At 55.3% G+C, this 23,392-nt stretch overlaps 2 protein-coding genes across 5 annotated transcripts in view; one reads left to right on the top strand and one right to left on the bottom strand.

Annotated features, from left to right (window-relative positions):
• The window catches only part of MYBPC2 (myosin binding protein C2), a 25,561-nt gene extending 7,428 nt beyond the window's left edge, over positions 1-18,133 (top strand). Inside the window, exons 10-28 of one of the 2 annotated variants that reach the window (XM_004440435.3) lie at positions 954-1,078; positions 1,169-1,274; positions 2,684-2,856; positions 4,397-4,562; positions 5,610-5,716; positions 6,080-6,109; positions 6,681-6,820; positions 8,370-8,529; positions 8,615-8,719; positions 9,152-9,340; positions 9,743-9,877; positions 11,751-11,918; positions 12,093-12,181; positions 12,275-12,470; positions 12,578-12,717; positions 14,165-14,324; positions 14,499-14,635; positions 16,482-16,668; positions 18,015-18,133. In XM_004440435.3, the coding sequence (XP_004440492.2) occupies positions 954-1,078; positions 1,169-1,274; positions 2,684-2,856; positions 4,397-4,562; positions 5,610-5,716; positions 6,080-6,109; positions 6,681-6,820; positions 8,370-8,529; positions 8,615-8,719; positions 9,152-9,340; positions 9,743-9,877; positions 11,751-11,918; positions 12,093-12,181; positions 12,275-12,470; positions 12,578-12,717; positions 14,165-14,324; positions 14,499-14,635; positions 16,482-16,668; positions 18,015-18,025 (2,524 nt within the window). In that variant the 3' untranslated portion in view covers positions 18,026-18,133. Of the gene's footprint in view, positions 1-953; positions 1,079-1,168; positions 1,275-2,683; positions 2,857-4,396; positions 4,563-5,609; positions 5,717-6,079; positions 6,110-6,680; positions 6,821-8,369; positions 8,530-8,614; positions 8,720-9,151; positions 9,341-9,742; positions 9,878-11,750; positions 11,919-12,092; positions 12,182-12,274; positions 12,471-12,577; positions 12,718-14,164; positions 14,325-14,498; positions 14,636-15,067; positions 15,316-16,481; positions 16,669-18,014 lie in introns of those variants that run through there. The other variant, XM_087421310.1, reaches the window with a different exon arrangement.
• GARIN5A (golgi associated RAB2 interactor 5A) lies at positions 15,897-23,392 on the bottom strand. 3 transcript variants are annotated; one of them, XM_087421317.1, is made up of 4 exons: positions 23,117-23,392; positions 22,707-22,837; positions 19,234-19,492; positions 15,897-15,987 (listed from the first exon to the last, which is right to left on the bottom strand). In XM_087421317.1, the coding sequence occupies exons 1-4, from the start codon at positions 23,363-23,365 to the stop codon at positions 15,964-15,966; spliced, it is 663 nt and encodes a 220-aa protein (XP_087277443.1). In that variant the 5' UTR covers positions 23,366-23,392; the 3' UTR covers positions 15,897-15,963. The 3 variants fall into 3 exon arrangements, with proteins under 3 accessions (XP_087277443.1, XP_087277442.1, XP_087277444.1); XM_087421316.1 differs by lacking the exon at positions 15,897-15,987 and adding an exon at positions 18,213-18,751 and having other exon boundaries at positions 23,117-23,389; XM_087421318.1 differs by lacking the exons at positions 15,897-15,987; positions 22,707-22,837 and adding an exon at positions 18,213-18,751 and having other exon boundaries at positions 23,117-23,388.

The following is a 23,392-nucleotide window of genomic DNA, read 5'->3' as shown; positions in this document are numbered from 1 at the left end:
GATCTTCCTCACACACACAAAAAAAAGATATTCTAAAATACATACTAACACGGGAAGCGGTTCAAGGTTATTGTTATGCACACAGTTCCCATTTCTGCTTCACAGAATTAATTTGTATGTGTATAAAGAAAAAGATTGGAAAGACAGAGGCCAAAATGTTTGCAGCAGGATCTCTTGGTGGGACAGTTACGGATGGGTTCTATTTTTGTTATTTTTTCCTTGGCTGTGTTTTCTAAATTTGTCATCATGAACATTTTGGATGAGATAAAAAGTTAGGTTAGGGGGCCAGCCTGGTGGCATGGTCATTAAGGTAGGTGTGCTCCACTTTGGCGACCTGGGTTCGGATCCCAGGCGCAGACCTACACCACTCGTCAGCCATGATGTGGTGGCGCCCCACATACAAAATAGAGGAAGACGGGCACAGATGTTAGCTCAGGGCCAATCTTCCTCACCAAAAAAAAAAAAAAAAAAAGTTATGTTAGTTAAGGCATAGGTTAAGATGCTGTAAGAAAGAGTCCCCAGAATACGTTAAGTTGGAGAGAAATGTGTTTCTAGCTGATTGAGGCTAGTGGGCCAGCTCTCCTCTTAGAGATTTTTTGGGGATCCAGTTTCCACATTTTTGGCTACACCATGTCTTGTGGTATTGTCCTCATCTGCATGGCGGAGGCTGGGTCATGGGTACATCTGTGTCTGGCGGACAGGAAGGGGGAAGGAGAGAAGTCCAGAGCTGGCAACTCAAAGTTGGAGATGACCTAGCAGTTACGTCCATCACATCCACTCACATTCCGTTGGTCCAAGCTGGGTGGTGTGGCCAACCCAGCTGCAGAGGAGGCTGGGAAATGTAGTTCTCTAGGTGAGAGAGGGCGGGACTTAGCCTGAGAACTGGTGGGCTGATCCACCCCAGGGCTAGGATCTCCTCCGTGCCCTGGACTGAGCTGAGACTTCTGCACCAGGTACGTGTTTGAGAACGTTGGTAAGAAGCGAATTCTCACCATCAACAAATGCACGCTGGCGGATGATGCTGCTTATGAGGTCGCTGTCAAAGATGAGAAGTGTTTCACCGAGCTGTTTGTCAGAGGTGAGTTGGGGATTTGGGCCTGAATTTGGGGAGTGGGGCTCTGACGGGGGTCCTGAAACTACTGACCTCCTGTCCCCCCATACCCCGCAGAACCTCCGATCCTGATTATCACACCCCTCGAGGACCAGCAGGTGTTTGTGGGCGACCGGGTGGAAATGGCAGTGGAGGTGTCGGAAGAGGGTGCCCAGGTCATGTGGTAAGTGACTCTTGATCCCTGATCTCCATAGAGGTGTCCACCGCTTCTGTGCCTCAGCCCTGATCTTTATGACCTCTCTTGGAGATTTCGGACCTTTACTCAGTCACCAGGAGACCTTAGCCCTTCTCTATAAGTCCTGACCTTCACCCATGACCTCTTTCTAGGACTTCTGACCTCTACCCATCCCATCCTCTTTGGGGTCCTTTTCCTCATTCCTGCTATTGCAGATTCATTAAATTATTTATTCACCCATTTAACCAATCATCTATCCTTTGGTGTATCCACTCATGTATCCTTCTGTCTATCCATCCATCCATCCATCTATCCATCCATCCATACATACATACATCCATGCATCCATCTATCTGTCCATCCTGTTGATTCATCCTTCCATCTACTAATCCATCCATCCATCCATCCATCCATCCATCCATCCATCCGTCCATCCGTCTATCCATCTGTCCACCCATCCACCCATCCATCCATCCTATTGATTCATTCTTCCATCTACTAATCCATCCATGCATCCATCCATGCATCCATCCATGCATCCATCCATGCATCCATCCATCCATGCATCCATGCATCCATCCATCCATGCATCCATGCATCCATCCATCCATCCACCCACCCATCCACCCACCCACTCACCCACCCAACTGCCCATCCATTCGTCCATCCCTGTATTCATTCACCCATCCAACAAATATTTATTGAGCACCTATTGTGTGGTGGCAGTCTTCCATGTATTGGAGATAAAATGGGGAGAAAATATATCAACATGGCACCTGCTCTCGTGGAGTTCATATTCTGGTAAATTGCTGAGGTGTGTGTGTATAGAAGATGGAGACAGACGTTAGTCAAGTCATCACACAAGTAAATATAGAAGTTCTGTTTCGACAAGTATTTCAGAAGAGCAGTCACTGATTCTGTAATTGCTTTTTAATAGGACTCGGGAGGTCAGGGAAAGCTCCCTGGAGTAGCTGACCATTGAGCTGAGGTTTGAATGATGGGGAAGTAGAAGTGAAATGGGAAGGGAGGAGTGTCCCAGGCAGGGAAGTGCCTTTACAGGGGCCACAATGGTGGACATCCCTCTCTGTGACCCCAGGACTTCCTCCACGCTCTGACCTCTCCCCGTGACCTCTTTTTGTGTCCTGACCTCCAATTGGCACCTTGAGGCATCTCTCTGTGGCCTGTGAGCTTCTCCTCTTTTTCACCCCGACCCCCACCTGTGGCCCATCTACTCCAGATGCCTCTGCCAACCTTCATCTCTCCTCCCTCCCGTGACCTCCCTTCTGACCCCTGACCCCTGCTCAGGACTGTCTCTCGGGCCCCTGACTCACTCTCTGACATCCAGACCCGGGGCTGTGCGGGCCCCTCACTTCCCCCTTCACGTCCCCTCTGCCCAGGATGAAGGACGGCGTGGAAATGACGCGGGAGGATTCCTTCAAGTCCCGGTACCGCTTCAAGAAAGATGGGAAGCGTCACATTCTCATCTACTCGGAGGTGACCCTGGAGGATAAGGGTCGCTACCGGGTCATGACCAACGGCGGCCAGTGTGAGGCCGATCTCATCGTGGAAGGTACGGGGCCTTGAGGTGGGGCCGGGGGCCGCCCTGCGTATGCCTCTCCTCGCAGCTCAAAGTTGCCCGGGCCCCAGATCTTGAATCTGTCCCTGACTCTTCTGTTTGCCTCACACCCTACCTTCCATTCACCAGCAAGTCCTGGTGGCTGCACCTTCAAAGGAAATCCTGAATCTGACCACTTATTCCCCCCGGCTCCATTGCCCTCACCAGCCCAGGTCTCCGTCCCCTCATGCCTGGACTATTGCAGTAGTCTCCTCAGTGGCTGCTTTCTTTCCATGTCTGCCCCCACCTGGTTCACACACACACACACACACACACACACGCACACACACACATGCCAGCCAGAGTGATCCTTGTAAAATGTAAGTCAAATGGTGAAAACTGAACACATTCTGTAGTCTAGTTCACGGTATTGGACCCACGTCAGTTTCCTGGCTTGATATTGGACCACAGTTATATAAGATGTCATCATTGGGGGAAGCTGGGCCAAGGGTACACGGGACTCTGTGCACTATTTTTGCAAACTCTTGTGAGTCTATAATTCTTTAAATGTAAAAATTGTAAAAAAAAGGATGCTTAAAAAAAAAAGTGTAAAAAAAACCCCAAGTCATTTATGGGCCAAATAAATTATGCTATATTTATATGTAGCTATAAAAAATGACAGTTTTTAGTTTACTGATATGGAAAGATTTCCAAGATGTATTGTTAGGCAAAAAAGCAAATATGCTATATTTGTATAGGAGGGAAAAGAGAGGAAGGAAGGAAGGAAGGAAGGACAGAAAGAAGGGGAGAAAGAAAATGTATGTACATATTTGCTTTGAGAGCTCTAGACTGGATAGAAGGTGCCTTTGGAGAAGGGATCTGGATCTGGGTGACTGGAGGTGGATGGGTGGGAGATTTTTCCCTCTATATCTAAATCTTTTTATCATTTTGTTTGTAAACCATGTAATGTTTTAAATGTAAAAAATAAAATGTTTTATTTTTATTTATTAAATTTATTTATTTTATTTATTAAAAAATGTTTTAAATTTTAAAAATATAAGTCAGATCCCAGCCATCTTCCCAACACCCTCCAGTGGCTCCCGCCTCCTTCAGAGTCAATGCAAAGTCTTCTCCGTGGCCCACGAGGTCCATGAACTGGGCCCGTCTGCCCCATCCATTTCATCTCCTAGCACGTCTGCCTTGCTTGCTGCCCACTGGCCTGCCTGCGGTTTCCCACCCCAACAAGCCTGCTTTCCTCCGCAGGCCCTTTGCACGTGCTGTCCCCTGTACCTGAGACACTTCTGCATTCTCCTGTGGGTTCTTCCCTGCCTTCCCTCAGGCCTCATTGCTCCCTCTTGTTGTATGTTGATGTGTTTTCCTGTTCACTGTCTGTCTCACCACTAGAATGTGAGCTCCATGAGGCCAGCAGATCGTTTCTGGGTTGTCCACGGCTGTAGCCCCAGTGCCTGCAACAGTGCTTGGCATATAGTGGGTGTTCGCAATTATCTGTGGACTGACTAGAGTTGTGATGGCCCCATCTTCTCTCCTCATCCAGAGAAACAGCTGGAGGTCCTGCAAGACATTGCCGATCTGACGGTGAAGGCCTCAGAACAGGCCGAGTTCAAGTGCGAGGTGTCCGATGAGAAGGTGACGGGCAAGTGGTACAAGAACGGGGTCGAGGTGCGGCCCAGCAAGAGGATCACCATCTCCCACATTGGGAGGTGCGGAGTAGACTGTGGAGGGGGCTGGGGGTGGGTGGGGGTGGGGCATGTGTATCAGTTAGCTACAGCTGCATAACAACCATCCCCAGATGAGTGGTTTAAAAGAACAGGGATTTATTTAATCACGAGTCCACAGGTTGGTTGGGGGCTGGCTGGTCTAGGATGGCCTTTCTTGTGCCTCTGTGGTCAGCAGAGTGTCAGCGCTGCTGATCTTCCTGGGCTCGGTCAGGACTTCTGCTGGGAACACTGGGCTGCCTCTGCTCTGGTCCGTGTGACGTCTTATCCCCCAGTAGCCTAGTCCTGGCATCTGCATGTGGCAGAAGCAGGGGTCCCGAGAGAGTGTGGAAGCAAACAAGGCCTCTGTGGCCCAGGCTGGGAACTGTTCTCATGTCACTTCTGCCATATTCTGTTGGGCAAAGGAAGTCACAGGCTGCAAGGTCTCATTGCAAGGGGCATGGAGACAGGGAAGGGAAAACCTGTGCCTATATTGCAGACAGTCTACTGCGGGGGGTCTAGCCAGGGAAGCAAGGGGCTGGAACTCAGCAGGTAACACATGGCCACGTGGGATAAACACTTGGTTATCTGCGGCATGCAGATAGCCTCCAGGACACCAGTAGGACATTGTGTCCCTGTGGGTTTCCTGACAATAGCTCTGGATTGTAGGCTTTCTCTGGGTTCTGTGTAAGGAACCTTGCCTGCCGGTGGTCTCAATAATGATGAGAACGAATCTTAATTCTTATAGGATACTTACTATGTGCCAGAGAGCTTTCTAAATGCTTTACAGCAACCCTGGTGTAGATTGTTATCATTACCTCTATTTTATTGATGAAGAAACTGAGGCACAGAGAGGTTAAGTAACTGGCCCAAGGTCACACAGCTAGTAAGTGGCAAAGTTGAGATTTGAACCCAGGCCGTAGCATTCCAAAGCCCAGAATAAAAATGGTGAGCGTGGGCATGTTGATTGCATTGAGGAGGGTGCTTCTCCTCAGTGTGGTGGTCCCCAGGGCGACCTGGCCTGACCCCTGCCCCGTACCCCCAACCCCTTAGAATCCACAAGCTGGTGATAGATGACGTCCGCCCCGAGGATGAGGGCGACTATACATTCGTGCCCGATGGCTATGCCCTGTCCCTCTCGGCCAAGCTCAACTTCCTGGGTGAGGATGCCCCTTCATTTCCCCTGGAGCCCATAGACCCCAACTTCCTAGACCCCAGGGCCTGGATGCCCCTTTGAGGATTAAATTTCCTTAGCTGTACATGAGGGTGACAGCAGGCGTCTGTTGATCATGGGTGGAGTCGGATGAGAAGATGAGGGAGAGAGCACTGTATATGCTGAAGCCTGTCCACATGTCCACGTGGGAGGAGGGACAGTCATGGACCTAAACCAGCCCCCAGCCCCCCGGGTCCCTGGGTGATGCCAGACCCTCTCCTCTGCCTCTGGGGTGTGAGGGTGGGATAAGAGGCCCGCTCGGTTTAGACCTAATGTTAGACCTGACTGTCCAGTTTTCTTTGTCCTCCAGAAATCAAGGTGGAGTATGTCCCGAAGCAAGGTAAGGACCAGGGCTGCTGTGGTATACTGGGTACTCCCGGGTCTGAGGGAGGAGGTTGGGGGCCTGGACTCCTGGGTCTGAGGGAGGAGGGGCTGGGGGCTGGACTCCCGGGTCTGAGGGAGGAGGGGCCGGGGCTGGACTCCGGGGTCTGAGGGAGGAGGGGCCGGGGCTGGACTCCGGGGTCTGAGGGAGGAGGGGCCGGGGCTGGACTCCGGGGTCTGAGGGAGGAGGGGCTGGGGGCTGGACTCCCGGGTCTGAGGGAGGAGGGGCCGGGGCTGGACTCCGGGGTCTGAGGGAGGAGGGGCCGGGGCTGGACTCCCGGGTCTGAGGGAGGAGGGGCCGGGGCTGGACTCCCGGGTCTGAGGGAGGAGGGGCCGGGGCTGGACTCCGGGGTCTGAGGGAGGAGGGGCCGGGGCTGGACTCCGGGGTCTGAGGGAGGAGGGGCTGGGGGCCTGGACTGCTGGTTCTCTATGGCTGCTGGAACCCAGCTCCTTGGGAGAGCCTCTGGAGGGGTTTGGGAGGGCCCAGCTGCTCACTCTCAAGTTCCCCAGGATCTCTTTTCTGTCACCAGAGCCCCCAAAGATCCACCTGGACTGCTCAGGGGAGATCTCAGAAAATGCGATTGTGGTTGTGGCTGGAAACAAGCTGAGGCTGGATGTGTCCATCACAGGGGAGCCCCGTCCCGTTGCCACCTGGCTGAAGGAGGATCAGGTATTGTGGGACTTGCCCTGTGCCCTGACTTTTCCCTCTCAGCTGTGCTGGGTGACTATAGGCAAGTTGCTTTCCCTCTCTGAGCTTGAGTTTCATTGTCTGTAAAATGAGAATTATGATTCTTTCTTCAGAAGGTTGTTTTGAAGATTGGAGATTATATTTGTCCATCACTTGGTACTGGCCGAGGACATGGTGGGTCCACCATCCATTCATCTGTCCATCCATCCTTTACTCCATTAATTAACCAGTCAACCAATCCAACCATCCATCAACTCATCCATCCATCCATCCATCTTTATATTCTTTGATTAATTGATTAATTCATCCAGCCATCCACTCATCCAGTAATTAATCCATTTGTCCATTTATCCATCAATCAATCCAGTTATCCATGCATCCACCCACCCCTCCATCAACCCACCCATCCACCCATCCACTCATCCACCCATCCACCCGTCCATCCATCCACCCATCCATCCATCCATCCACTCATCCGTCCATCGTCCATCCATCCATCCGTCCATCCATCCATCCATCCACCCCTCCGTCCATCCGTCCATCCATCCATCCGTCCATCCATCCATCCATCCACCCCTCCATCCATCCATCCATCCATCCATCCACCCATCCACCCATCCACCCATCCACCCATCCGTCCGTCCGTCCGTCCGTCCATCTATCCATCCATCCATCCACCCCTCCATCAATCCGTCCATCCATCCACCCACCCACCCACCCACCCCTCCATCAACCCACCCACCCTCCATCAACCCACCCATCCATCCATCCATCCACCCACCCACCCACCCTCCATCAACCCACCCATCCATCCATCCACCCACCCATCCATCCACCCATCCATCCATCCACCCACCCACCCTCCATCAACCCACCCATCCATCCATCCATCCATCCACCCACCCACCCACCCTCCATCAACCCACCCACCCATCCATCCATCCCTCCATCCATCCCTCCATCCATCCATCCATCCAACAAATATTTCACCTCACCTCGTATATTCCAGGCCCTGGGATAGTTCAATTTTTCTCCTCTTCTCTGGGCTTCCATTTCCTCTTCTGTAAAACAGACAGACTTGACTCAATCTTCATTCATTCCTTCCCTTAGCAAACTTCCCCTGAGTTTTCCTCTCTGCCCGGCTCTGTGCACAGGCACTGAGGGTACAGCCATGAATCATTCGCAGCCCCTGCCTTCAGGAGCCTTCCCTTTTGGAGTGAGGCAGACACATGCCCCAAAAGTCATAGTCTAGGGTGATAGGGGCTGAGATAAAGGGAGGTGCTGGGAACTATGAGAATTCAGGGGATGAGACCATCACTTTCAGGATGCTCCTGGGGGCATCCAAGAGTGCTTCCTGGAGGGAGCAACTTCTGGGCACTGGGAGTAGATCCAACAGGTCGTCTTGTGCTGGGTCCAGGGCCTTGTGCATTGTGGAGTGATGAAAGCCACTGGGGATCTCTGAGCAGGGGAGGGGCAGAGGCAGGTCTGGTTTGGGAGAGGCAGAGCAAGGCCATCTGGTGGCTGTGTCCAGGTGTTCTCAACCACCGAGGGCAGGGTCCGCATCGAGCAGCGGGCGGACTCCAGCAGCTTCGTGATCGAGAGTGCCGAGCGAGGGGACGAGGGCCGCTACACCATCAAGGTCACCAACCCTGTTGGCGAGGACGTGGCCTCCATCTTGTTGCGAGTGGTGGGTGAGTAGAGGGAGCCACGGGGCTGAGCCGGGGGTGGTTCCCTGAGGCTGTGAGGGAACCTCCTGACTCTTCTGCCTCCCTGCAGATGTCCCAGACCCCCCAGAGGCTGTGTGTGTCACCTCGGTTGGAGAGGATTGGGCCATCCTTGTCTGGGAGCCACCCAAGTACGATGGGGGGCAGCCGCTCACCGGTGAGTGCCCATGTGTGAGAGTCCCCATGACCTCTGATCTCTCCTACCCTCTGACTTCTCCTTAACCTCCAAGAGTCCTGAGCATCCTTGATGACCTCCCTCTGAGACCTGGTTTCCGTCTTTGATATTTCACAATCCCTTTGGTCTTCTCCATCATTCTTTACTCCCTAATGAACTGGGAATCTTCACTTTGGCCAATAGCCTGGGATTTTCTGTGACCCCTGGCCCCCTGATTCATGACCTGTGACTCTTCTTGATCCCCGACCCCATGATGGGTGACCTCTGACTGCTCTGTGACCTTGAGATTGACCTAAGATTCATGGCCTCAGGCCTCTTTGGGCCATGTGACTTTTTGACATGACCCTCACTGCCCCGACTGACCTGCCACCCCCTCTATGACCTCCCGCTCCTCTGTGCTTGGGGGGTGTCCAGGGTATCTTCTGGAGCGGAAGAAGAAGGGCTCTCACCGCTGGATGAAGCTGAACTTCGACGTCTTTACGGAGACGACTTACGAGTCCACCAACATGATCGAGGGCATTCTCTACGAGATGCGCGTCTTTGCCGTCAATGCCATCGGGGTTTCCCAGCCCAGCGTCAACACCAAGCCCTTCATGCCCATTGGTAACGCCCCTCTGCACTCTCACCGAGCCCCCACCTACCTCCCACCCGTGTCCTGCTGGTCATTGATCTCTAACCCTACACCTGGCCTTTGACCCTCAGCCCCAGCCATCCTCCCGATCTCTTCCTGACCCAGGACATCACCGCTGATCTCAACGATCCTAGACTCCTTGCTCTTGCCCAAATACCTCATTGACCTCTGACCTACCAGACTAACACCTATCGCTGCCCTTGGAGACCTCACTGTCCCTTGATAGCTTGCTTTAATGACCCATGTTGACACGTCCTTGCTCATTGACCTCTGATCCTTTTCTTGACCAGTGACCCCAGCTCTGACCCCTGTCCCTCCGTGTGACCACTGACGCCTCATTTACCCTCACCTCCCCTTTCCCTGGATCCTTATAGCGCCCACGAGTGAACCCCAGCACCTGATGGTGGAGGACGTGACAGACACCACCACCACCCTCAAGTGGAGGCCTCCAGATAAGATCGGCGCAGGCGGCATCGATGGGTACCTGGTGGAGTACTGCGTGGAGGGATGTGAGTGACCCCGTCAGGCCTGGTCAGGGGCGGAGGCTCACACAGAGCCCCAGGGGGTGTTCAGTCCCGGGGACTGCACGTAGGGCGGTGCCGGGAGAGGGCTCTGGTGCAGTGGGCTGCCCTTGTTCTGTCCGTACTTGCGTGAACCCCTGGAATGGGATGGGTCAAGCCAGGCCCCCAGTGACCAGCTTGTCCTCTCTCCCTCCCTCCCTCCCACCTTCCCACCTTTCCTCCCTTCCATCTTCCCCTACATCCATCCTCCATACAGCAACACCTTCTCATCCATCCATCTTTCCATCCTTGTGTTGATCTACTACCTCTATCCCTTCTTCCTCTCATCCATCCATCCATCCACCCACCCACCCACCCACCTATCCATCTATCATCCATTCATCCATCCATCCATTCATCCATCCATCCATCCATCCACCTTTCCTCCCTTCCATCTTCCCCTACATCCATCCTCCATACAGCAACACCTTTTCATCCATCCATCTTTCCATCCTTGTGTTGATCTACTACCTCTATCCCTTCTTCCTCTCATCCATCCACCCATCCACCCACCCACCCACCTATCCATCCACCCATCCACACACCCACCCATCCATCCACCCACCCACCCACCCATCCATCCATCCACCCACCCACCCACCCACCCATCCACCCATCCATCTTTCCTTCCTTCCTTCCTTCGTTTTGCTCTTTTCTTTCTGCCTCCCTCATTTCCTTCCTTCTCTCCTTCTTTTCTTCTTTCTCTCCCTCCCTCTCTTCCTACCTTCCTCCCATCCACTTGCCCACCCAGTCATCCATCCCACCATCTCGCTATCCATCTGAAAATCTTTTGGATCATCTAACTATCCATCCATCCAGTAACATTTTTTTCATCAATATATTTATCTCTTCACCACCATCTTTCTTCTCTCTTCCCTCCCTCCCTCCCTCCCTCTTTCCATCCATCCATTTCCCTGTATAATCATCCAGCCATCTGTCTACTGTCTCTCCATCTGTCCGTCCATCCATCCACTCACCTATCCATCCATCCATCGATCGATCCATCCATATTTCCACACATCCAACCCTCCATCCTCCATGGAACAAACGTGTTGAGTGCTGACTCCGTGCCAGGCCCAGTGCCATGGCCATGGGGATATCTCTGACACGGTCATCTCACTGGGAAGACAGCCATGATCATCTCGACACCATATCCCAGGCCTTAAAGTCAGACAGATATGGGTTCCAGTCCTGCCCCTACACTTTTAACTATGTGACCCTGGGCAACTCTCTGAGCCTCAGTTTCTCCATCTAAAAATGGTGAAGACAGTTCCTATCCCGACGGGGTTCAGTGATGGCTGCATGTGGTAATGCATGTACATGATGGATGGTTGGACTCTGGTCAGCTTCTTCCCTCTTTCTCTTCCCAGTGCTCTTCATCCCATTCCTACCCATGCCGACCCCTCCCCAATCTGTGTCAGCATCAGCCTGATGTTCCAGAACCCACTTTATTAGAGTTCACCCTGTTGATTGTTGATCTGACCCACATTGGTTCCCCAACCCGTGGTGACAAACCCAGGACGGAAGGGCACCTATCACGGAGGCAGGAATCCCAGGAGCTGTCTCTAGCCAACACCCCCAATTCTTTACCCTCTCTGAGCCTCAATTTCCTTGTCTCTAAAATGGGGATAACATAGGACGGAGGTGGGAATTAATGAGCTAAGGTGTGCCTCCCTTCGAGCCTGGTCATAATAAGTCCTTAATCAGTGTCAGCTGTTGCTAGTTCACTGCGGTGGGGCTCAAGGCACGGGAAGGGGCAGGAGCTGAGGGGCTCCCGGGAGGGGTTTGAAGGAAGGCCCCTGGCATCGCTCCTCTCCTGTAGCCGACGAATGGATCCCTGCTAACACGGAGCCCGTCGAGCGCTGTGGCTTCACCGTCAAGAATCTCCCCACGGGCGCGAAAATCGTCTTCCGTGTTGTCGGGGTCAACATCGCGGGGCGCAGCCAGCCGGCCACCCTGACCCAGCCGGTCACCATTCGGGAGATCGTGGGTGAGCGACCGCTGGGCCCCGACCCTGCTGTCCTGACGACCAAGTTGGTGTCATCCGGCCTGCCCTCCCCCTTAGGGCCTCTCCCAACAAGCTTGTGGCCACTAGTCTGTCCCTCCCTTGAGTGTCCCCCCTACCCCAGCGCTGAGCATCCCTGCCCCCCGTTTGTGCCCTCAGAGCAACCCAAGATCCGGCTCCCCCGCCAGCTCCGCCAGACTTACCTCCGCAAAGTGGGAGAGCATCTCAACCTCGTCATCCCCTTCCAGGTGTGCGGAGCTGGGGTCGGGGGTCAGGGGTTGGGGGTCAGTTCCTGCCAGGGAGACCCTGGCTGATGTCTCTTCCCCGCTGCCCCTGCCCAGGGAAAGCCGCGGCCCAAGGTGGTGTGGACGAAGGGCGGAGCGCCCGTGGACACCTCCCGCGTGCACGTGCGCACCAGCGACTTGGACACCGTGTTCTTCGTGCGCGAGGCGGCCCGCTCCGACTCCGGGGAGTATGAGCTAAGCGTGCAGATCGAGAACATGAAGGACACGGCCACCATCCACATCCGGGTCGTGGGTGCGCGGCGGGGCGGGAGGGCACGAGGAGGGTGGGCGAGGAGGTGAGGAGCTGGACGTTCAGGGACGCTTGGGCTGGCATGTAACCACCGCCCCCACACCTTCCAGAAAAGGCGGGGCCAGCAGAGCACGTGATGGTGAAGGAGGTGTGGGGCACCAACGCGCTGGTGGAGTGGCAGCCCCCCAAGGATGATGGGAACAGTGAGATCACGGGCTATTTAGTCCAGAAGGCCGACAAGAAAACCATGGTGAGAGACCAGAGGGGCCCGGGCGGGGTGGGCGAGGGGGAGACAAGCTGGCCTGATGGGCAGAGCTGGTACCGCTGTTCCCATTTCACAGCTGGGGAGACTGAGGCGCCCAGAGAGATTGGGACAACTGGCTGGGGCGGGGAGGGAGGCCTCTGGGCTGAGATTTGGTGTGTGATGGGTTTTCTTTTTTTTTAATTGAGGTAAAATTCACATAACGAAATTAAGCATTAACCATTTTACAGTGGCATTTCATGGCATTTAGGACATTCCCAGCCAGCCCTGGTGGTCTAGTGGTTAAGATTCGGCACTGTCACTGCCAAGGCCTGGGTTCATTTCCTGGTCAGGGAACCACACCACCCGTCTGTTGGTTGTCATACTGTGGCTGCGTGTTACTGTGATACTGAAAGCTATGCCACTGGGATTTTTTTTTTTTTTTTTGTGAGGAAGATCAGCCCTGAGTTAACATCTGTTGCCAATCCTCCTCTCTTTGCTGAGGAAGACTGGCCCTGGGCTAACAGCCGTGCCCATCTTCCTCCACTTTATATGGGACGCCGCCACAGCATGGCTTGACAAGCAGGGCGTCAGTGCGCACCTGGGATCTGAACCTGCGAACCCCGGGCCACTGAAGCGAAGCGCGCGCACTGAACCGCTGTGCCACCAGGCTGGCCCCAGCAGCTGGGATTTCAAGTACTAGCAGGGTCATCCGTGGTGGACAGGTTTCAGTGGAGCTTCGAGACTAGACAAACTAGGAAGAAAGACCTGGCCACCCACTTTCGGAAAAATTGGCCATGAAAACCCTGTGAACAGCAGCGGAGCATTGTCTGATAGAGTGCTGGAAATGAGAACAGTGCAACAAGACCTGGCAGGGTTCCACTCTGCTGTCCACGGGGGCACTAGGAGTCGGGATTGGCTCGGTGGCACTAACGTTAACAATAAGTACGTTCCCAATGTTGTGCAGCCACCAGCTCTATCTAGTACCAAGACATTTTCATCCTCCCAAAAGGAAACCCCATACCCGTTAAGCAGTCACCCCCATTCCCTCCCACCCTGCCCCAGGCAACCGCTAATCTCATTAATCTGCTTCCTGTTTCTATGGATTTGCCTATTCTGGAGATTTCATATAAATGGAATCCGCCAATATGTGGCCTTTCGTGTCTGCCCTCTTTCACTCAGTGTAAAGTCTTCCAGGCTCATCCACACTGTAGTGCGTATCAGGGCTTCATTCCTTTTTCATGGCCGAGTAATATTCCATGGTTGGATCCACCGCATTTTGTTTCGCCACTCATCTGCTGATGGACATTGGGGTTGTTCCCGCCTTCTGGCCACTGTGAACAGTGCTGCTGAGAACGGCGGGTTTTCTGAGTGTGGTGCACCCTTGGATGTGCTTTCCTCACCACTGGTCCTTCTCATGTCTGTCCCCAACTCTCCTTCCCCATCCCTGCACTAGGAGTGGTTCACCGTCTATGAACACAGCCGGCACACCAGCTGTACCGTGTCCGACCTCATTGTGGGCAATGAGTACTATTTCCGCGTTTACAGTGAGAACTTCTGTGGGCTCAGCGACTTGCCTGGCGTCTCCAAGAACACGGCCCGCATCCTCAAGACAGGTCTGGCCACCCCCCTCTGCGGGCTATGGTCCCCCCTCTCAGCTGGGGTTCAACCTTGACTCCTCCGTCCCCAGCACCCCTATACTCCAAGTTGATGGCACCCGGTGATGGAGGGCAGGCTCCCTGGGGACAGTCTAGCTGGGTCACTTACAGATGCATCTCTCCTCCACCCAGGAATCACCTTCAAACCCTTTGAGTTCAAGGAGCATGACTTCCGAATGCCCCCCAAGTTCCTGACGCCTCTTATAGACTGTGTGGTCGTGGCTGGTTATGCCGCTGCTCTCAACTGCGCCGTCAGAGGCCACCCAAAGGTGCCGTGGTGTGTGTGTGTGTGTGTGTGTGTGTGTGTGACCCTGGAGGGCAATCTTCACTCAGGAGAAGCCCCCACTCCTCCCTGCCACACCGGCTCTTCCTCCTATTATGGGATCTGCTCACTTTTTTTTTTTTTTATGAGGAAGATCAGCCCTGAGCTAACATCCATGCCAATCCTCCTCCTTTTTTTCCCTTTTTCTCCTCAAAGCCCCACTAGATAGTTGTATGTCATAGTTACACATCCTGCTAGTTGCTGTATGTGGGACGTGGCCTCAGCACGGCCGGAGAAGCGGTGTGTCAGTGCGCGCCCGGGATCCGAACCCGGCCCGCCAGCAGCGGAGCGCGCGCACTTAACCGCTAAGCCACGGGGCCGGCCGCCCAGGATCTGCTCACTTTTAACCTACTTCCCGTCTCTTTCCTCCTCCAACCAGAGCCCCCGTCTCGGATCATGACACGCTGACCTCCCTGGGCAATGGAAACCTTTTGTAGGGGGGGATCTAAACCTCCAGGGCTCCCGGTGTCTTCTGGCCCCACCCAGTCTCCAGACTGCTGTGTGGAGTGTGGGGCAGCCTTGACCTCCAGCGGCCACCTAGACCCGGGGTTGGCAAACTATTGGCCAACCCACCTGCCGCCTGTTTCTCTAAATAAAGTTTTATTGGAACACGGCTGTGCACACTTGTTTGCATATCGTCCGTGGCCACAGAGACCAAGGGGCCTGCAAAGCCTAAAATATCGGCTCCCTGGCCTTTTACAAAGTTTGCTGACTTCTGGTCTAATTCCCAGCCTTTAGCTTCAGCCCTGTAGGCACACCATGCATTCATTCCTTCACCTCCTCCATCTCAATCTTTATTCACCAACTCTACTCATTCACTCATTCCACTCATTCATTCACCTCCCAATCCATTCACTAACTCGGTTCATTCATTCACTCCATTTGCTTATTTACATCATTCATTCACTCATTCATTTATTCACTACGTTTATTTTTTTAACGCACATCTTCAGAGGCTTTCTATCTGCTGGGTGAATCGGACAAGAATTTCTGGATGTTGGGGGAGACTGGCATTAATCACACAAGTGACGATACAATTATAAAAGGTGGCAGGTGTGCCAGAGAAGGGCAGGTCGTTGTGAGAGTGAACTAGGTGTTCCTGCCCCAGCCCAGGGGCCAGGAAGTGATGTGTGAGCAGAGACCTGAAAGACAGGCAGGAGCTGATGTGGTGAAAAGAGGAAGGAAGACGGGGCCGGCCTGGTGGGGTAGTAGTTAAGTTCATGTGCTCCGCTTCAGCAGCCTGAGGGTTTGCAGGTTCAGATCCTGGGTGCAGACCTACGGACTGCTTGTCAAGCCATGCTGTGGGAGGAAGATGGGCACGGATGTTAGCCCAGGGCCAGTCTTCCTCAGCAAAAAGGGGAGGACTGGCAACAGATGTTAGCTCAGGGCTAATCTTCCTCACAAAAAAAAAAAGAGGAAGGGAGAGCTGTATTGGACGAGGGAGCAGCCAGTGCCACGGTGGTCCCGAAGTGGGAGCCTGTCTGAGGAACAGCAAGGCGCCCAGTGTGGTTGGAGCAGAGGGAGGGCGGGGGTGGGAGGTGAGGGCAGAGGAACAACGAGGTCGAATCATGTAGTGCCCTCCCCACTACCCTGCGAAGTAGGGATTATCAGCCTGTGTTTATAGAAGAGGAGACTGAGGGTCAGAGAGGAGAAGTGACTAGTCCAACACCATCCAGCTAAAATGAGGTGGCGGCACAGGCAAAAGGAGCATCCAGAGCTGCCTGTCAAGCCCAATCTGCCATCGCCCCGGGGCCCCTCTCTGAGCTGGCCTGCTCTCCCGCTCCCTTCAACAGCCGAAGGTGGTCTGGATGAAGAACAACATGGAAATCCGCGAAGACCCCAAGTACCTGATGACCAACCACCAGGGGGTCTTGACGCTGAACATCCGCCGCCCGTCGCCCTTCGACGGCGGGACTTACTCCTGTCGGGCCGTCAACGAGCTGGGGGAGGCGCTGGCTGAGTGCAAGGTGGAAGTCCGAGGTGAGGGCGTGGTGGCCCCCGGTGCTCTGCCTGGCTGACCTGCATTTGCGCCCTTTAAAGCTAACGGAGGGCCGTGCTGAGCAGGGCGGAGGGCAGAGCCAGGCCCTCTAGGAGGACTGGGGAGGCGGATCCAGGCCCCACAGGAGGGGTGCAGTGAAGGCAGCACAGGGCACTGGGGGTAGGGTGGGGTGGGGGCGCACCCAACCCAGCCTGGGCAGGAGTCCGAGATTTGCCAAAGGAGTTGAAGGACACCTAAGAGGTGACTGAGGGCCAGAGGGGCTCAGCAAACAATCGCGGAGGACCCCAGTGCGCCTGGGCCTCCCCGGGGAGATGTGTGGACTCAGCGTTGAAACAGACATGGGTAGTGGCAGAGGACCAGGGGCTGTGGGCTGCCTCCCCCTCCACAGCCTGTCCCCAAGCTGCATCCCTCCTGTCCCTGCCTCTGTCCCAGCCTCCTTTGTCCTCTTCCTCCTGAATTCTCACCCGGCCTCCTTCCTGGCCTCCCCGCCTCTGTCTCTCCCTCTTCTCCACCCCCTACAGGCCTTAGAGGGCTCTCCATCAAGAGGTGACATGCCCCTCCCCTGCTCACAGCCTCCCCGGGCTCCCCAACAGCCGGGAGCCCCTCAGCCTGGTGTCATGGTTCTGCATCCGGCCCCCCTCCAGCCTCATGAACCCCATTTCTCTCCACACTGTTCCAGCCACACCAAGCTGCTGGCCGTTGGACAGACTAGCCGTGCTTTCTCCTGCCCCTGGGACTTTGCACATGCTGTTCCCTCTACCCAGCACGCTCTTCCTTGCCTCCTCTGCCTTGGGCTTCAGTCCATCCAACATCCACCAGTCAAGGCTTGGTGGGGAGGCTGCTAACCAAGTCCCTCAGAGTCGGCTGATGTTAATATGGGCTTCCTGACTGTGACGCCCCGTGGCCCTGAGGACAGCCCAGCAGACAGAAGCAGCCGTAGACCCTTAGCGAGGGCTCAGAGAGACCCCTCTCCGGGCACTTCCTGTCTGTCATTCTAAAGCACGGCCCTTCCAGGCGGACCCAGTTTCTAATGTTCCGCTGTCCCCTTTGTGAACTATTGAATCAGCCCAGAAAGATCCCTACTTCAGGTTTCCCGTGACGGCTGGTCGCCAGCCCCTGCTCAGAAATCCCTGCTCAGAAGGTCCCAGTTTGGGGTTGCAAACTACAGTAATCCTGGGCGCCGTGATGTTAGTTGACCGACCCCAGAGATGAGGGCGGTGAGTGGGGTGGTGGGGGGAAACCTGCTCCCCCTGCTGGTCAAGTGAGCCCAGGGGAACAGGGGCCTGGGGGGCCACGCGTTTCCACCCACCCTCTCTTGTCCCCACAGTGCCACAGTGAAACTTCCGCCCGCCAAGACTTCCTGCTGCTGAGTCCTCCCCCGGACCCCCAATGCTGTTTCCCTCCCCGGAGTTGTCACTAAGAAGATAACAGTCTTGTTTCCACTGGCCTGTGTCTGTCCTCCTTGCATCTGTAGCTCAGGCTCCCTCCTCCTGTAGGGGTTGGTCCCCGCGGGTGGGTGATGGGGACAGCCAGGTTGGAGGGGCGACCAGAATAAGGCAGCCCAGATAGAACAGAGCATGTTGAGGCCCCATCTTGGAACAGCTCCTTTAGTGAGGGGACCGCATTGCCATGGCAACTGCAGAGGTCAGAGGCGAACCCCAGACCAGGGTGGCGGCTGCCCTCTGAGACTAGGGAGGCTGGCCGCCGCAGTGGCAACCACAATGAGGCGGAGAGGAGCCAAAGGCCAGACTGGGAAGGCTGCTCTAGTGGGGGAGCCATGATGGAATGGCGGGCACGGGGTCTCATGGCCCAGGAGCCAGAGACGTGAACCAAGACCACGCCCAGGCGGCCACACTGGAAATGCGTTGAATTGGTGACCATGGCAAACGGCTCACGACCTGGTTGTTGGTTCTTAAGTGGCCGATCTTTATTAACTTTAATAATTCATCTCTCCTGCCCTGAGGTAGGGGGCTTTGACCTCTGGCCCTTTGGTGACCTCAAAGCCTGGAGGAATCAGAGTCCCCAGAGTTCAGAGGTCTGTGGGTCGAGTCTGGTCTCCATGGCCTGAAGATGGTACAAGATAGTTTGTCTCAGAGCCTGGACTGCAGGTGTGTCTGCAATTTTGGGGTAGGTGAGGGGACTTTGTACTTCCTGGGAAAATGGTGTGGGTGTGTGTGTCAAGAGGAAGTGCCCCCGCCTTCAAGGACTGGTGCCCCTCCCCTCCCCAGGCATTACAGGGAACTGGGCATCTGGCCTGGCCGACCCCACCCTTTCACGCCGGGCCGCATTCCCTCCCCAGATCCCACCGCGGGAGGACAAGGGGAGAGAGGCTGGGGTGAGGCGGCCCCAATTAGGAAACTACAATCACTTATGCCAGCGCACCAAGGCCCTGCCAACCCCGCCCTGCTTTGACATCCTGTGTTCGCTAAGCCGACTGCACACCCTTTCAGGACCCGGGAGTCCCGCCCCCAGCCCCTCCTCCCCCGAACCCGGGAGTCCCGCCCCCAGCCCCGCCTCCTCCCTCCTCGCGGCCGCCCCTGCGCCACCTCCTCGCGCTCCGTCGGCCCCTCGTCCTCCTCGCCGTCCTCCAGCGCCGAGTACTCCTGCGTGAAGGGCACGGCTCCCTGGGCCGAGTGGAAGCGCAGGCGGTAGAGCAGCCGCACCCACTGGCCGAACTCGCGGTCGCGGGTCTCGGGCGGCGCCCGCAGCTGCAGGTAGAAGGCGCGGCCGGTGCGGAACTTGACCTTGAGCTGGCAGCGGCTCTCGTCGTGGACGAAGAGCTGGACGAACTGCAAGGGGAACAGCCTGGGCGGGCGGAAGGGGCGGCCTCAGGGTCTGACCGTCCCTGGCTCGACAGCCTTGTCCCCGGGCGCCCTGAGGGTCGAGGTCGCCCACCTCGACGCCCCTCTCTGCCCGGAAGGAATCCTTTCACTTTCTCTGCCTCTTGAATGTTACCCACCCCCAACTGTCTTGCGCCCACAAAGCACATTTGCGTCTCCCGCTGGTCCGCTCTCCCCAACTCCAGACTCGAATAGACAGCTGCCTACTCGAAATTTCCATTTGGATGTTGGCTCGACATCGGACACATAACACATGCAACAACCACTTTCCTGACCTTACCCTCACCCCAGACCTTCCCCATCTTAACCACATCCTCCCACTTGCTCGGTTATCGTGGAGTCGCTCCTAAACCGACCTGCTGTCTCACATCCCTATCCGAGCCTGCCACCAAGTCCTGATGGCTGCACCGTTCACATGTATCCACAATCCGGCCACTTCTAACTCCCTCCACCGCCGCCACCAGGGTCCAGCCTCTGGAATTTCCCGCCTGGGCGCGCTGCCCCGGCCTTCACCCTGTCTGTTCCCACGCGCCCGCCAGAGGGCACCGGTAAACACCTGAGTTAGCTCCTGTCCCTACCACGGCTCAGATTAAAAAGAAAGTCCTCAGCTGGACCACGAGCCCCTGCAGGATCTGCCCCCTTTATTCCCTCTCTGCCCTCACCTCCCACCCACTCCCCTGGCTCACTTGGCTCCAGCCACACGGGCCTCCTCGCTGTTCTATAAACCTGCCAGGCTTGGTCCTACCTCAGGACCTTTGCACAGGCTGTTCCCTCAATCTGAAATCTTCCTCTAGCCACTCCTCTGACTTGGCCTATTCATCTCTCTCATGTCTTTCTCAAGAAGCACCTTCTCAGGGAGAAGATCTGTTTACAACCCCTGCCCTATTTACAACCATGTTCACTCTTGCAGACAGTTACCTGATATGTCTTTCCAGACGTTACCCCATTGGACAAATTGTCATTTACTCTGCCGCTTTCCCAGTAGAAGGTGAGCTTGAGGGCAGAGCTTTTGGTCCAATTCTGTTCACTGCTGCTTCCCTAGTACCCAGAGCTGACAAACAGTAGGTGCTCTGCAGATGCTTGTTGAGTATTTGAATAAATGAATTGCTCAGGCCCCCAGCCTGATTCAGCGTTCAACAAGGCAGAGGAGGAAACAATCCAGAGAGGGTGAGTAACTTGGCCCAGGTCACACAGCGGGAATCTGAGCCCAAGTCACACCCATGTACTTAACCACAACGCAGGTAGCCACATACCCCCCTCTGGCCCAGCAATTCTACCTCTAGGAATCCATCTTACTGACACCCTCACACTTGTGCACATGGATATCCCTGCCTGCCACACTGGCTGTAACCCAAAGACACCAGCATCAGTGTCCCTCAGTAGGGGACTCGATCTATCATCATCTTCCCCAAATGGAAGGATAACAGCTGACACAGAGCGCATACTCTGTGCCAGGTGCTGTTCCAAGCAATTTACAAATGTACTCAGTTTATCCCCCGACAGCCCTGGAAGGTGGGCTCTCCTCTTATCCCCATGTTCCAGATGAGGAAACTGAGGCACACACAGGTAGGGAACATGACCAAAGCCAGTGAAGAAGAGACAAAGCCAGGATGTGAACCCGGGCCGTCTGAAGACAGACATCCCTTCAAGACCATTCTGGTGGCTGTGCTGATGCTGACATGAAATGAATATCGATGCAGTGCTGATGAGGGAGCGAGCAGAGGCGAAAAGCAGCATATAGCACGTGCCTGCTGCTGTTCTTAAAGAAGGGGCGAACACACACTATATGGCTGTCAGGACCGGCCCAGTGCAGGTCAGGGCCGTAAGCTGGGCAGAGGCGAGGGGCTGGGGGATGAGTCTTGAGGCCGAGTTTGCAGAGCAAGCTGAATTTTACTTCGCTGGCATGTCTATTGGGGGCGGGGAGGGGATTTCAGAATTGCAAAGGATCGTGGGCCTGTGTGTGTGTGTGTGTGTGTGTGTGTGAGGGTATGTGACAATGAGTCCTTCCTTCCTTCCCTCCCTCCCTCTCTCTCTTTTTCTTTCATTAACTGTGAGATGTGGTCAGAAAAGTGAAAGCTGCTGGCAGAATGTTTCTGTAAATATACTATGCACATGTAAATGTTTTGGTATCTGCAGCTGGAGTTGGAGGCAGAAGCCTAGAATGGGAGAAAGGTATATTTTGTGCTGTCTGTGTTTTGTACCTTGGAGTGTATTTGCATTACTTTCTCTTTTCTTTTTTTTTTTGCTGCAGAAGATTCGCCCTGAGCTAACACCTGTTGCCAATCTTCCTCTATTTTGTATGTGGGTCACCGCCACAGCATGGCCACTGACAAGTGGTGTAGGTCCATGCCCGGGAACCGAACCCAGGCCACCAAAGCAGAGCACACGGAACTTAATCACTAGGCCACTGGGCCAGCCCTGCATTACTTTTTCAATGAAAAAGCAAAGACCTGGGCCGGCCCCGTGGCTTAGCGGTTGAGTGCGTGCGCTCCGCTGCTGGCGGCCCGGGGGTCAGATCCCGGGCGTGCACCGATGCACCGCTTCTCCGGCCATGCTGAGGCCGCGTCCCACATACAGCAACCAGAAGGATGTGCAGCTATGACACAACTATCTACTGGGGCTTTGGGGGAAAAAGTAAATAAATAAAATTAAAAAAAAGAAAAGAAAAAACAAAGACCTGGAGGGGCAGTGTGTGGTGTGGCCCAGGAGCTCAAGAATTGTGAGGTTGGCAATCATGAGGAGCCTGAGGTTCCGATCCCAGCCCATCCCTGACCCACTGTGGGATCCTGGGCAAGTGGCTCCCCTCTCTGGGCCTCAGTTTATCTCTTTGGAGAATGGGGCTAAGAGGCCCAACCATAGGAGAGTATGAGGTCAGAGATGAGATTATGTGAATGGCCCAGGGGGTGCCTGGCATGCAGTAGGCACTGCATAAATGGTCATTCTCCTGACCCCTGCCAGGGTGTGGCTGAGGAGTGTCCCCCTCATGTCTGTCTATCCGTGATTTCTGGCCCCTGTGGACTGCCCCATTGTTCTCCTGAGTGGACAGCAGCCCAGAGAGGGCTGGCAGCCATCCAAGGCTTCTGGCCCTGGGGGCCATCTGGGTGAGGGGAGGTGCCGCAGAGGGCCGCGGGGGGCCCCAGAGCTGGGGGAGGAGGTCTAGGCTGGGGTGGGGCAGTCACCCAAAGAGCTGCAGGCGTCCATTCTCCTTGGTGGGGCCTGCCAGCAGCAACAGGTCTGGGAGTTCCAGGGCTGGACTGGAGGCTGCCACCCCCATGGTGACCTTGTTGGCGACTTCTCCTAACCGGGTCACCTGGGGCGGGGGTCAGAGGTTAGAAACAGGATAGATGGGGGGCAGGATTGGGGAAGGATCAGAGGTCAGGAATCTTGGTAGGGTTAAGGGTCATGAACCAAGTGAGTTAAACACCAAATCGGGGGTCCAAGGGAGACAGAGGCCAGGGTTCAGAGGGAGGATAAAAGTCTGGAGGTATTGGGGGCGCAGGTCATGGGGGAGCAGTGGTAGGAGAGCAGGCGTTCCCCAAGTCAGGGGTCGGGGCTCAGGCCCAGGCTCGGGGGTCCTGGGGCTCCGCACCTGCACGAAGTTGCTCTCAAAGATGGAGAAGTCTCGCAGCTGGTCGAACTCGCCGCTCAGGAGGTGGCGCTGGAGCCGTCCGGGCCGGCCCGTGGGACAGGCTGGAAACAGGGGGCGTTCTAGGGGGGCGAAGTTCGGGGGTCTATTCCAGGAGGCTGGGCCGGGGCCCTCCAGCTGGTAGGGCCCGGGGCAGCCCCCCGCTGAGGGTAGCGGGATCGGGGCTCTCGGTCTCCGCATCGCCGGCCCCATCCCGCACCCGGTCCAACCTCCCCAGGC

The sequence above is a fragment of the Ceratotherium simum genome, chromosome 33, assembly GCF_057802395.1.
Source record: "Ceratotherium simum simum isolate JZ-2026a chromosome 33, ASM5780239v1, whole genome shotgun sequence".
In the NCBI taxonomy this organism is placed as follows: domain Eukaryota; kingdom Metazoa; phylum Chordata; class Mammalia; order Perissodactyla; family Rhinocerotidae; genus Ceratotherium; species Ceratotherium simum.
The sequence above is the reverse complement of the archived record's forward strand: the minus strand, read 5'-3'. Positions and strand labels throughout refer to the sequence as shown.